This window comes from Castor canadensis, chromosome X (genome assembly GCF_047511655.1).
Source record: "Castor canadensis chromosome X, mCasCan1.hap1v2, whole genome shotgun sequence".
Lineage (NCBI taxonomy): Eukaryota > Metazoa > Chordata > Mammalia > Rodentia > Castoridae > Castor > Castor canadensis.
The window spans coordinates 34,064,127-34,078,557 of NC_133405.1; the positions used below are offsets into that span (position 1 = coordinate 34,064,127).

Consider the following 14,431-nt stretch of genomic DNA (forward strand, 5'->3'; position numbering starts at 1 on the left):
ACATGTCAAATATTTGTAAATAACCAAATGAGATAGGTGACACATTAGAATAATAGCAAGGTTATAGAAAAAAAAGTCCTTTATCACTAAATAAATTCATAACTATCTTTTAACTCCAAAAGAGATTACTATTCTTACTAAAGTAGGTCCATGGCCTTCACAATAGGAGATACACATTCTTTGGGGACCTAAATCTGGAAATTTGAGCATCTTTTGCTAGAATTTCACTCAAGAAGGCACTAAAAAAATATTAAACCTTAATCTGATCAAGCTTATCTGTTCACAGGATATATGTGGGGCATAAAAACAAGTTAAATAACTTCACAGTGATATAATCAACAAAATCCAGAATGTGTATAGAAACTTCATAAGGCAACAAAACTAGATTTCTTAAATAATTAAAAAGATAAAAAGATAAATTTATAAATTAAGAACAAATATTAACCAAATGTAACATAAAGCTCTTGTGGTGCCTAATTCAAGCCAACCAACAATTAATAAAACATTTTTTTTTTGCAGTACTGGGCCTTGAACTCAGGACTGCTAGCTTGTTAGGCAAGTGCTCTACTACTTGAGCCATATTCCCAGCCCTAAAACCTTAAAAGAAACAACTGAAGGAATTTGACTGCAGTCTAGATAATTGATCATATTAGGAAATAACTTTTTAGGTGTTATCCTGGTATTATGGTTATATTTTTTTAAAAATGACTACTTATCTTTTAAAGATACATATTAAAGTAGTCATACATGAAAAAACAGAAAGTCCAAAATAATTGTGTGAGGCATAGATGAAAAATGATTGGCCATTAATTGAAGCTGGCATCTAGATAAAGGAAGATTCATTATACAATTTACCCATACTTTTGAATATGGTTGGAACTTCCCATAATAAAAAAGATTTTTTAAACAACAAACAAAAACATATAAACATAAAAGGGGCATTGCTGGGTGCCCTGGGACAATGGAATAAAATTCCCAGTCAGGCTTCCAATTCAGTTAAGTAGACAAATTGTCTAGGGGTCTACCATAACCTGGCAAGCTTATTTACCAAGTAATCTTATATCATTAGCCTAAGAAAGGACATTAAGTTATCTGTTTTGTTACTTACCAGATACCTTTTAATGTTCAAGTTTGCTACCCAATTTTAACTTGAATTTAAGAATTAAAATAATTTCTGAACAGAACTTTAGTATCTGTAGAATTTATTCAGCATAACCACAGAGGCATTGTCTTCATGCTGTCACATACAGACACAAACACAGATATAGCACAATATCCATATTTAGCCCAAGTGCATTCTTTCTGAGGCTCATTTATATGTCTTCATATGCCACAGCCCATCATTTAAATAATGGATATTTTCAATGCCAATTCCTTTGTTGACTTTCTCACTGTAGAAAGGAAAAACACAAACATATTTTATGCATTTTTATAGATTCATGCACAATAAACATAACTCAAAGTACCTTTCTGTTTTATAATTATAAAGCCACACTTAGGTGCACTTGTACTTATATTATTGTTGATATTAAAGTGCATTAGTTTGCTGTAGTTTGTTTTCTGTTTTTGTTTGTTTGTTTGTTTTTGCAGTGCTAGGGATCAAACCTCATACATGCTAGGCAAGTACTGTACTACTGAACCACATCCCCTGTGGTAATGTTTTAAAGTGATTTTAGCAATCTAAGTAGTAGGTCTACATGAGCAGAGTAATGATATTACCACATTAGGCAAATATCAAAGTATGACATTAACTTCAAGACAAAATTTGGCCTGGAAGTATGGATCAAATGATAGAGTACCTGCCTAGCAAGTACAAAGCCCTGAGGTTCAAGCCCCATTATCAACAAAAAAACCATTAATCCCAAAACAAAGTTAATAGTATTTTGGGGGATGAGGATGTAGCTTAGTGGTTAATCTCCAGTACAGCAAAAAAACAAAAAAAAATGTATTTTGGACAAATGGATTCCAAAATTTTTTAATATATTGCATATATTTTGGCAATACATATTTAGTAGTTTTCTAATATTTTACATTTATACCAACTTATCAGAATATAAGACAAATACTGTATAATGCTGAACTATGTCACTATTTTAAAAACTAGCAGCAAAACACCTATTTTCCCCTTAAATTCAATGGTACTAGATAAAAATTCTTTAAGTACCACATATATATATAAAACAGCTGAGTTGGCACCTAGGTTCTTTTCAGAGTGCTTAAGACAGAATGTAATCCTAAAGACAAAATAGGTTTCAATGACTTTCTAAGTGTGAGGAAAAATAAAAAATGAGGGTTCTGTGCTTAGGTATTTGTAAGATGTGGTATGAATGAGAATAAACTCCACCTGTAATTCTGAAGCTTCCCGGGTCATTTACCTGTATATCAAAAGTTAACGGAGCCTAAAATGAGACTTACATGTCTTCTGCAGACATCTTCATCACTCCAACACATAAAGCATGCTGTTTTCCTTCTGCCATGATTGCCTGAAAACACACAGCTAAGAAAACTCTCAAAATAGCTTGGGGAAAGGGAAGGATGTCAAGTAATCATTACTTTGCCGTGATGAACCCCTCTAATGTTCTCTCCTAGATCATTGATTCCTTAAATGCAGTGACCTAGTAGTCTGTGGATACACTATAATAATTCAATAAATGCTAAATGAACCAATCTTACCATTTTGGTGTCAACTCAAATGTTAACACTATAACCCTATTTGAATGAAACCAGAATAAGCCATGCAAAAAAGGAGATAAATTTATGGCACATGAATACTAAAACCTATAAAATATATCAATTGTTCTAGTTGGATTTTTTTTTTTCTATTTTTGGTGGTACTGGGATTTGAACTCAGGGCTTACACATGCTTGAAAGCCAGGCACCCTATCACTTGAGCCACACCTCCAGTCCAATGTTCTATTTGTTTTGATAACTGAATGGTGGCTTTAAGTAAAAGACATATTAAAATGTATTCTCAGCTGGATGTGGTGGCACACTCTTATAATCCTAGCACTCAGGAGACTGAGGCAGGAGCATCATGAGTTTGAGGTCAGCAAATTCAAGGGCAGCCTCAGCTACAGAGTGAGACCCTGTCTCAAAATCAAAACATTAATAATAATAATAATAATAATAATAGTTGTATTCCCATTATTTTGAAGAGCCTCATGTAAAAACAGAATAGTCTTGGTTATCATCTGAAATTTCTGGAATGCTAACTACTGCAGTACATATTTTTTAAAGGTTCAAAGGTACACAAGACTTCTCTGTACTTTTTTTTTTTTGCAATTTCCTGTAAATCTATAATTTTTTCAAAATACAAGTAATAAAAAAAGTAGCTGGGTGTGGTGGTGTACACCTATAGTCCAGCTTACTCAGGAGACTGAGGCAGGAGAATCACATGAGTCCCCGAGTCTGAGACCAGCCTAGGTAACATAACAAAACCCTGTCTCAAAAAAATAAATTTTAGGTACTAGGAAAATCTTCTATTTAAGGGAAAGTCCAGAACTAAAAATCTATCAACACTTAAGCATAAAATGGTAACTTGTCCTCCTAGGACACTTTTTCTCCATTGGCTTTTTGATTCATTCATTCAATGTTCCACAAATATTTGAGCACCTATTAAGTGACCAGTATCTATGAGAACACATATTTGCCTAATACATAAACAAAGTTTATTCTACCCCTTAGCTATAACTTCCACCACAGAAGGTAGCCTCCTTTTGAGCATAGGATATACTCTTAAACCCATTCCAATAGTGTTCTTATTCCATAGTGTTTTCCTTATTCCTACCAAGTACTACATCTTTTCACAACCTAAGGCAGATGGCTACTTGGGCTATAGCAAAGCAGAAGATGGCCTCTTGCCCATACTAGTTGACAAAAACCTATTTAATCCATAAGACAGCTTAAAAAAAAGTACTATAAATGGAAATAATGTGGAATTATTTTGCTATATTATGAACTGAATGTATTCTTTTTTATTTATTTTTATTTAGTTAGTTATTTTGGTTTGGTGGGACTGGGGTTTGGACTTGGGGCCTTTGCCCTTGCAAAGCAGGCACTGGCAAAGCAGGCACTCTATGTACAACTTGAACCACACCTCCAGTCCATTTTGCTATGGTTTTTTTTTTGGAAATGGGGTCTCATGAACTATTTGCCCAGGTTGGCCTCAAACCAATCTCAGCCTCCCAAGTAGCTAGGATTATAGGCAGGCTAGGGCATGGCTCAAGTGGTAGAGCACCTGCCTAGTAAGCCTAAGGCCTTGAGTTCAAAGTCCAGTACTGTCAAAAAATAATATAAATAAAATAAAATAAAAATAAAAGCTGGGGATTGGGTCCAGCATGACAGCACATACTGTAATCCCACCATTTGGGAGGCTGAGGCAGGAGGACCACAAGTTTTAGGACAACCTGGGATAAAATGTCTCAAAAAAACAGAGCAAAGTTGGGAACTGATATTTCTCCCTCCTAATACAAAAGTTTTGGTTGGAAGAAGAGAAACTATCTACTGCCTGAATTATTTTCCCTTTTGAGTGGCTTTACTCCATTGTATGTGCATGAGTCAAATTAAATATTAAAGTGGCATGCTAATGTCCAAAAACCTAGTCCAATCACATAACCTATATCATTTTCATTAGTAATCAGAGTTAAGATCACCTCCTAAGTCTGATAACAATAGGTCCTAACTAGGCTGTGATACACTGGGACTCTTTTATAACTTGTTTTCATGTAACTTCTATAAAGAAGTTAAGATGAAACAATTTAGTATCAAGAAATAAAAAAGAGCCGGGCACCGGTGGCTCATGCCTATAATCCTAGCTACTCAGGAGGAGAAATCAGGAGGATCGTGGTTCAAGGCCAGCCCAGGCAAATAGTTCCGTGACACCTATCTAGAAAAAACCCTTCACAAAAACAGGGCTAGTGGAGAGGCTCAAGATGTAGGCCCTGAGTTAAGCCCCAGTACCACAAGAAAAAAAAAGATACTTTCTGTTACTTCAAATGTAACCAGAAAGGAATGAGACAGCAGTAACAGTAACCTGAAAAGAGTACAACTAATCTATTGTTCTCTTGGATGATAGACCTTTCAATAATGACAAGAATACAATGAATACATTTTTCAGCAGTTAGAGCCTGGGAAGGATACAACAATGGTATCTACTGCAGCAGGGTAAAGCTTAGCTCCAGGAGAAGTTAAGCCTGGACACATGATATTTGCTCCACTGAGTACAAATTTGATGGCTCCTTTATCAACCTGCTGATGTGGCAGAATAAAAGGATCTAAAAGAGAAAAAATAAATTATATAAATTAATAAATTATATAAATTAAATAAATTATAATAAATTAATAAATTATATAAAACTGAATTCAACAGAAAAAGGCAAAGGGTACAAACAAATATTTTCCAAATTTACAATACTCTCTGACAGATGCAAATTAACTAAGATACTATCCTTCACAGATCAAATTGTTAACTATTTTTAGGAAAAGTAAATCCCAGTGCTGACAAGAGAGTAGGACCACTGGCATTTGCATATACTACCAGAATTGTACATGGGTTTAAACTTTCTTTAAGACTACTTGGCAATGAGCATCAAGAGCCTTGAAACGGTTTATACTCTGACTCAGTAATTCTCCTTCTAGGACTTCACCCTAAGGAAAAATGAGGGATGTATAGTATATTAGACAAAAGATAATCATTGCAGTACTAACATCTATAATAGAAATAAACTAGGATTGACTTCAATGTCCAACAAATGAAGAGAGATAAATGATTTTAGTAATGTCTATAAAAAAAAGTCATGCAAGTCACCTTTAATAAAATCATGGTTTTGGAGAATACTTAAGACCCTAGGAAATATTCATGATATAATGTTAAATGAAAATTAGGGAAAAAAACTATCAAAAACACTAGGGGTTCAGTGTGGAAGGAGAAGGAAGGGATGCATAGGTAGACCACAGGGGATGTTCCAGGCAGTAAAATTGTTCTGTTTGATACTGTAACAATGGATACTTGACATTATATGTTTGGTAAAACTGGCAGAACTGTACAACAGGAACTTTCATTAATAATAATGCATCTGTATTGGTTCATCAATTGTAACAAGTGTATTGTATCAATGCAAGATGTTAATAATACAGAAAACTCACTGGTAGAGCTCAAGGCCCTGGGTTCAATCCCTAGAGCCAAAAAACAATCAAACAAAAATTCATTTACACACATCAGAGGAAATAATTAGATATGCTAGATGTAAGTACACCAGTAAACTAATAATAGCTAACTCTAGATCATGGGAATACAAGTGATTATTAATTAGTTACCTACTCTTTTCCAAATCTATGTGCATGTACTCCTTTTATAATCTTTAAAAAGGCATGGATGTGTGTCTACTAATATATCATAATCTAATAATTACAGGATCCCTGAAGATTTCACACAATCACTGGGGATAAAACTCTTTAAGTTCCTCAGGACTCTCTAGAAATAATAATAGGTAAAATTTGCCAGTCGCCAATGGTTCATGCCTATAATCCTAGCTACTCATGAGGCAGAGATCAGGAGGATTGCAGTTTGAAGCCAGCCCTGGCAAATAGTTCTCGAGACCCTATCTCAAAAGACTCATAACAAAAAAAGGGCTAATAGAGTGGTTCAAGGTATAGCTCCTGAGTTCAAACCCCAGTACCACAAAAAAAATATAGGTAAAATTCATTCATGATAATGCTTTACTACTATTCCTCTCCCTAACTGAAGAACAGGTAAGTCTTTTTCCTACTGAGACCACAAATTAATTTAAACATAGCCCCAAATTAATGTAAACATCTTTTTTTTGGGGGGGGGCAGTGCTGGGGTTTGAACTCAGGGCCTTACACTTGCTAGACAAGCGCTCTATCACTTAAGCCACTTCACCAGCCCTAAACATCTTAACAATAAAAAGGAACCTGAATGAATGAATGCATTTACTATTCACAAGCCTTAATTTGTTTTCCGTCTCTTCATCCTCTTTAATATCTGCCCTTAATGATGATGCTGAGGATCATAAGTAGCAGTGAACATTTATTGAATTATTACTGTATCATTATAAAGACTATCGCATATTAAACACCATGTTCCAGGCATTGGGTTAAGAACAATACATACATTATCTTGTTTATTCCTTATAACTCCTGGTAGACATGGAATTACAGTTTTCATTTTTAAAGATATGCAATGGTTAAAGAGGTTAAGTGACTTGTCAAAAGTAACATGTAGCTGGGCACCAGTGGCTCATGCCTGTAATCCTAGCTACTCAGGAGGCAGAGATTCAGGAGGACTGCAGTTCAAAGCCAACCCGGGCAAAAAGTTCACAAGACCCTATCTCAAAAATACTTAATACAAAAAGGGCTGGTGGAGTGGTTCAAGGTGTAAGCCTTGAGTTCAAGCCCCGGTACCACAAAAAAAAAAAAAAAAGAAAAAGTAACATGTACTGGGAATTGAACCTAGGTATGCCTAAACCCAAATTCATGTTTTAAACCACAATATTATCCTGCTTTTTGCATAGAGTAACTGAAGTGTTCTTCAAGATGGATCCCCAAAACATTATTTATTGTTTTATTTATTCATTTATTCATATGTGCATACATTGTTTGGGCCATCTCTCCCCTCTGTCCCTTGCCCCCTCTCACCCCCCAAAACATTATTTAGATAGGAGCAACCTTTTCCTTGAAATATCTTATTATAATGCTCAACTAACAAAAAGTCTAACCACTGGACACTCTGCACTTAGATTCAATAATTGCTTCATTATATTTGCTTTATCTATTTCATTTATAGGCATTTTCTTCTATCATTTGAAAGTAAGTTCAAACAATGTTTCGCCATAAATAAGCAAACCTCTCCTCTAAGAAAAACGCCATCCTCTGCATAGGCACAAAACTACCAGCACACCTAAAAATTTAACAATAAGCTTACTGCATTATTTTATAGCCAAATCATATCTAAATTTTCCCAATAGTCCTAAGGAAGTCTTTTCTATCTTTTTTTTTCCAGGGGAGAGGGAGGGGTTTCAGGGTCAAACAGAGGATCATGAAATACATTTGATTATTTTGTCCCTGTGTTCTATTAGTTGAACAGGAATTAACATCATCAAAATGTCTTAATGTCACAATATTTTTGCTCAAGACTTTTTCCTCATTGCATCAAGATTCAATTTCTCTCCATCAGTTTTTTTAACCTGATAAAATAATCAAATAATTTTAATTATTTCCTTATAAATATTAAGATATTTCACCTCTTTAAAGACTCCCCTTACCAAAAAAGCCAAATTCATTCAGTCACCACCTTTCCTTCTGCCTCTTGGCTAGAATACCAGACTGAAAAGCAGAAATTTTAACTCCCATTTCAAAATTTCTTCCTCACTGGAATTTTATCTTCCTTGGATTTTTTTTCTTATAATATACTCTATCTAACAACCTGCAAATATGGTTATGAAATAAAATTCTTTTGTTTCATAACATCTGACCATGGCACTCAACTAGTAATAAACAGGACTCCTACGTGAAGCCAATGATTTCCCATATATAGAATTATATCTATTAGGCAAAACTAGATACAAATTTAAAATATGTAATTGTTCATGGATCTTATCAGTTTATGAATACATTACTTATACAATTACCTAGCTTCAAAAGGACAGGGACCATATCTGTCATTATTTCCAATTGCATTCTCAGTACCCGGCTCAATGCCTGGCACACAGTAAGTGCAATAAATATTTCTTGAATAAATGAATGTTTTTCCTGGACTTTCTAGGATGCATAATGAGAGGATTTGTATTTTTCAGGCTTTACCACAAGATAAGCATTCACTTTAATTTTATATTTCTTATTACCTATTACTAACAAATAATAAATTAACTATCAGTAATAAGTTAACTATCAGAAATCATTTTCATCTCTTTTTGTGTCTTTCTATATCCCCAAATACATATTTCTACTAAGACTTACATTTGTGAAGTAACCTTAGGGTTGGATAAAAAGGCCCTTCTCTTTGTCTAAAAAACAGTAATTCTCCATTTACTGTAAGGATTTCTATATGTTCATGGCTGTAAGACAAATGTCACAAAGTGCCAAGTTAGACGTTTCCTTTCAAAAATTAATGTAAGTCAAACATCCTTTAAAATTTATAGCATGAAATATGCATATACAAAAATACAGTAAACTTTTTCTTATAGTAAAGGTCATGGTCAAAAAAAACATTGCTTATTGTTTTTCCTATCATACTAGTCCAGTAGAGAAAAATATCACCTGCTACAACCAATTTCATTTCACATTTTATTATTTAAATTCCATCATTAAACAATTTGATAAAACAAATGTCTAAAGAACAAACTGAAATAAATTAAACCCAACTCTGAATGAAACATTTAACTCTTTAATAAAACAATCAATACACAAAGCATCATTTTGCATGGGTATTGAAAATACAAATATTTTTAAGTAGAGTTATTTTGTATGTATTCCCATCATTTATCTATCAATAGCTAAAATGGAAATAATTCCATTTTGAATGAGTGCAAATCTAATCATTTAATATTCAGCTTATCTAAGCTTTACACAGAGAAAAACAAAGACTTACCATCGGACTATTTTGACAGGATCTTTCTTAGGCATGATTTGATTAAGCCATGGTTCAATACCTGGAAATTGCTCTATCAATTGATTCTTAATACCCTTAATAACTGAGGTTTTCAACTGGATGCAGTTGGACACATTTTCTTTTTCATCAAATCTGCCAAGTGATTTTTGCAAAAAAAAAAAAAAAAAGGCATTGCTGAGCAGAAGTATCAAAATATCTAAAGGAATCGTTCTAATTAATTATATGTCCTCCAGCAAATTCTTGATGTTCAAAGTAATTATGAAATAAATTGTTTTTCAAAATACCAGTTTCCTTTTATTCTGTTCAGAACAAACCCAACATTTTAAAACAATATTAAATGGTCATGTATACAGCAATTAATGTGGAGGGTAAGACACAGTTTGTACTATTATTGTTATCAGCTACAGATTTCTGGAAAATCTTACTCGAAGGAAGAAACAGACTCCCACCAATAATAAAACCTGTGTTTAAAAAAAAACGCAAGCAGCAAGGCACAAAATACCAACCCAAGCAGAACACAGAAAATTGGCCCCTGTCAGGCTATGTAATATGTGGAGATATTTTAGGGGGGGGGTGTGATGATTTCTAAGATCCTTATCTATTTTTGCTCAAAATTTCATGCACAAAACCCACCTTCCTTTGCCCATATTCCCCCTTTGTTTTTTGCTTCTACCAAATCTGGAAGGCAAATCCACTATATAGGTTTGAATTTTGTCTTCCCTACACTGAATAGCCTACGGAGCAATCACGTTATTTTCCAGATTTCCAGACAAGGTTAATCTGGCAGCTTGGCAATAGGCATGACATGCCGCTTGCTTCCTGTCACCCAGACTCCTTCGCTTCCATGACCCAGGAAGTCAAGCCTTCCCTTATTCAGTTCATAACTAATAAACACATGGCAGCGAGTGCAGGGCTCCCTTCTCAGCTAAAGGTGTTATGCCCCTAAACCACAGAGCAAGGATGTGATTGGTAGAACCCTAGGATGGAGATAGAATAGAATTGCGGGAGGAGGCAAAAGAAAACGGGTAAGGAAAAAGAAAATGGGAGTGGAGGGACCAAAACCCGATTGAGGATTAGGGATGGAAAGCTTAAAGAAGTGTTGCAAGTTGCAAGTGAGAGCATAATACTACAGAAAACCTTAGGGAGTCTGGATGGCAGGGGCGGGGGAGAGAGAAAGAGGATCTTTGCTCTCACCCTCTTCCCTACCCCCACCCCCACCACCTTTGTGAGCAGCTGATGGAGACCACAGCATGTCCTTACTTCTTGAACATGATCCAAGGTGAAGGGGGCGACGATAGGGAAGGGCCCGGAATGGGAAAGAAATTGAATTAGCAAGGGTCCGGCAGAATCCCTTTACACGAGGAAGGCCGGCACTGACAGTCGGAGCAGTTGTCGTTATCCGGAAGGTGAGCTAGCCATCCGCGCTTTACGGCTCTCAGTGAAATCTGACTACTTCCGCTCCTCTGAACTCCACGTCGACGGTTTTGCCGGCTCCTTTAGAGTAACCGATTCCTCTCCATTGGGGACAGCCGAAAGGGCGGGACTTGAGAAGGAAGAAGTGATTAAACTCTTTCAAGTTTCAGGAAGAGAAGAATGGAGGAGGCGGGGAATCAAAGCAGCATTTATGGCAGTTGCGTCAGTTACGGGTTCCTCAAAGGGTCAGGATTCTTCCGTGCTTTGTTTCTACCTACTGTTAATGTAAACAGGTTTTTAGTGGGAATATTTTTTGTCTGGGGCAACCGAATGGATTGGTGCTTACCAAGCAGCATGAACCCAGGCAAGCCTCATGCCTTCATGTTAATGTACCGGTTGGGTTGTCAGATTTAGCAAGTAAAGTACTAGAAGATCCCTAGTTAAATTTGAATTTCAAACTACACAGTCAACGATTTTTTAATATAAGTATACATCGTCAATTTTTAGGCATGTTTACATTAAAAACATATAGTTTATCCAAATTTAATTGATTGTCCTGTTTTTTATCTGGTAAAGCTAAACACTGGCCACACAGTAAGTTTCCCCAAGGAATTATTAAATAATAGTCGCTAATTTGCAGTATCCTGCTTTGCCCCTATTCTTACAGATTGAAATAAAAATCAAGAAAGGTAATTTCCTTGAAGAAATGGGCTCTGGGCTATCAATCCTAGTAGGAATCTGAAAAAATAATAGATAACTAAAAAACACACATTTTACTTGTAGTTTTTAAAAAGAGATCCGATAGAAAACAAAATTATGCTAACCAAGAGTTTTTATCAGCAAAGAAAGCACAGCAAACAATCTTTAAAGCCAGAACAGGCACTATGCAAAAGATGAGATATACTTAAAATGACTAGTAAGACAAATACACCAGTCTGGGGGTGGGGCAAATACTCTAGTTTAAAATGGAGAAGTGAACCATTAGGGCAATCATAAATGGTACTATCCATTTAAATTATTCATCTATTCGTAAATGACTGGCAGCATGCCTCACCTTGTCCTGATTTTATGGTACCAACAATCTTCAGATTATAATTTGCTATTTTCGAATCAAATGTGCATCAACTGTTACGTTTTTGTTAACAGCACTAACATGAATCTGCATTTCTAGCATCAACTCTGCAACATTTAGAATATTGAGTTATGAACATAAAAAACTGAAACCCAGAGCCCAACATGGTGGTATTCACTTGCAATCCCAGCATCTGGGAGGCTGAAGCAGGAGTATCCCAAGTTAGAGGCCAGCCTGGGCTACATAGCAAGACCCTGTCTCAAAAAAAAAAAAAAAAGGCCAATCGATTAGGTTTTTTGCCATTCTTCCTCCCTGGGAGCCTTCCATTCATCAACAAATTCATTATAAACAGCAATAAACAAACATTATTAAGTAGTTTGAGATGAGCAAAAATAGATCATTTGCCTTAGATCTTATACAGATGCTCCTTGATTTACAATGGGATTATGATCCCATAAACCCATCAGAAATTAAAAATATCATTAAATTAAAAGTGCATTTAATGTACCGAGCAAACTTCATAGCTTAACAACACAGAACACTGTAGAATATTGGTTATTTCCCTTCATTATCACATGGCAAACTAGAAGCTGATGATCTTCACTGCCACTGCTCAACATAGCAAGAGAATATCACAGCATATTACTAAATGAGGAAAAGATCAAAATTCATTGTCTCTAAGCTGGGCACAAGTGGCTTATGCTATAATCCTAGCTATTTGGAGGCTGAGATTGGGAGGATCATGATTCGAGGCCAGTCTGGACAAATAGTTCAGGAGACCCCCATCTCCAAAATAACTAAAAAAAATGGACTGGAGGTGTGGCTCAACTGGAAAAGCACCTGCTTTGCAAATGCGAAGCTCTGAGTTCAAACCCCAATCCTACCAAAAAAATTAATGTTTCTACTGAACACTATTGTAAAGTAAAAAATTCCTAATGCTGAACCATCATAAGTTAGTGTATGGTAATATTATATGTAGTAAGAATATTCCACCAGGTGCCGGTGATCCATGCCTGTTATCCTAGCCACTCAGGAGGATCAAGGATCCAAGCAAGCCTCAGCAAATAATTTGTGAGACCCTATCTCAAAAATAGCCCAGCATAAAAATGGGATGAAGGAGTGGCTCAAGTGGTAGAGCTCCTGCCTAGCAAGAGTGAGGCCCTGACTTCAAACCCCAGCCCCACTAAAAAAAAAAAAAAAGAAAAGAATATTCCACTAGTAAGTAAAGTTAAACTATTGGACCACAAAATTAATAACATCAGGATGGACTAATTTCTTCTACTTTTTGTTTGAGAAACCTACTAATTTTAGATTTATTCAAAAATATTATGCTGGGCTGGGGAGTGGCTCAAGTGGTAGAGCGCCTGCTTTGCAAGTATGAAGCCCAGAGTACAAACCCCAGTACCACCAAAATAAAAAGCATTATGCTGAAAATTTATTATACTAGAAATAATAAACTTTTTTTCCTCACACAGGCCCTCACTAGAGCTAGTGTGTCCCATCTGTCAAGTGCACTCCCAGTACATATTCATTCCCTGTGCCCATTGATAAGTTTTAATTCTGTGAAAACTAGACATAAGTGGGAATGTGTAGCTAAGTGGTAGAGCACCAAGCCCTGTGTTGTATGCTCAGCACTTCACAAATAAATCATACATACTGTATCTAAATTATGAGAAATCTCACATGTATGGAAATTGGCATATAACCACATGTACATATATATATTAATCTACTTTCAAACACTCTGATAATTACAGAAACGGAATCTGAATTGTGACAAGTGCCAAGTTAGGTCATTAGTATGAATGAGATATTGAGATCTGTGTATGTACATAAGTACATTCATAATCTACTTACATAGATACATAAGCAGGGCCCCCTTTTAACTTCAGTGAATTTCTGGATATTGTATTTTAAATGGTATCATTAGGGGTTTGCTCCTGAGGAAGGACTCACTTTCAAGTAAATCATTGCTACAGTAAACCATATGTCATAAAAGAAAATATACCTTGAAATAAACCTGTTAAATAAGCATTAAACACTGAACAATCATGTTTGTCTGCTTAGGATTTTGAAAGTGTTTTATACATTTGATATAAGGCTATAAAACTCGGTCCAGGGAAGCACTTCTTGAGCACTAAGCATGGCACCCAACACCTTTAGTGTGTCCAGGAAAGAAAGGTTTCTCTAGAATCTAGGCCACAGCTTTGAACACTGGACAAGCTACTTTCACTGCAAGGAAGAATTGGACCACTGCCAGACTCCTGCAGGACCTCACATCTTTGAGAAACTACAGGCTGAGAAGTCTTCCTGTAGGC

General features: G+C 35.6%; 1 protein-coding gene across 2 annotated transcripts; it reads right to left on the minus strand.

The window, feature by feature from the left end:
• Positions 1–1,185: 1,185 nt before the first annotated feature.
• On the minus strand, positions 1,186–11,160 carry Mcts1 (MCTS1 re-initiation and release factor). 2 transcript variants are annotated; one of them, XM_074063837.1, is made up of 6 exons: positions 10,889–11,160; positions 9,608–9,760; positions 8,977–9,074; positions 5,140–5,273; positions 2,416–2,483; positions 1,186–1,391 (listed from the first exon to the last, which is right to left on the minus strand). In XM_074063837.1, exons 1-6 carry the CDS (start codon positions 10,897–10,899, stop codon positions 1,310–1,312), a joined length of 546 nt encoding a protein of 181 aa, XP_073919938.1. In that variant the 5' UTR covers positions 10,900–11,160; the 3' UTR covers positions 1,186–1,309. The 2 variants fall into 2 exon arrangements, with proteins under 2 accessions (XP_073919938.1, XP_073919937.1); XM_074063836.1 differs by lacking the exon at positions 10,889–11,160 and adding an exon at positions 10,262–10,450.
• Between the last annotated feature and the right edge of the window lie 3,271 nt (positions 11,161–14,431).

Excerpts from the sequence above, each read along its gene's own strand:
- Mcts1 (XM_074063836.1), bottom strand. Across the intron at positions 9,075-9,607 it reads CCTGTCAAAATAGTCCGATG|CCATGAACATATAGAAATCC; the intron begins GTAAGTCTTTGT and ends TTTGTCTTACAG. Across the intron at positions 1,392-2,415 it reads AAGATGTCTGCAGAAGACAT|TGAGAAAGTCAACAAAGGAA; the intron begins GTAAGTCTCATT and ends TCCTTTCTACAG.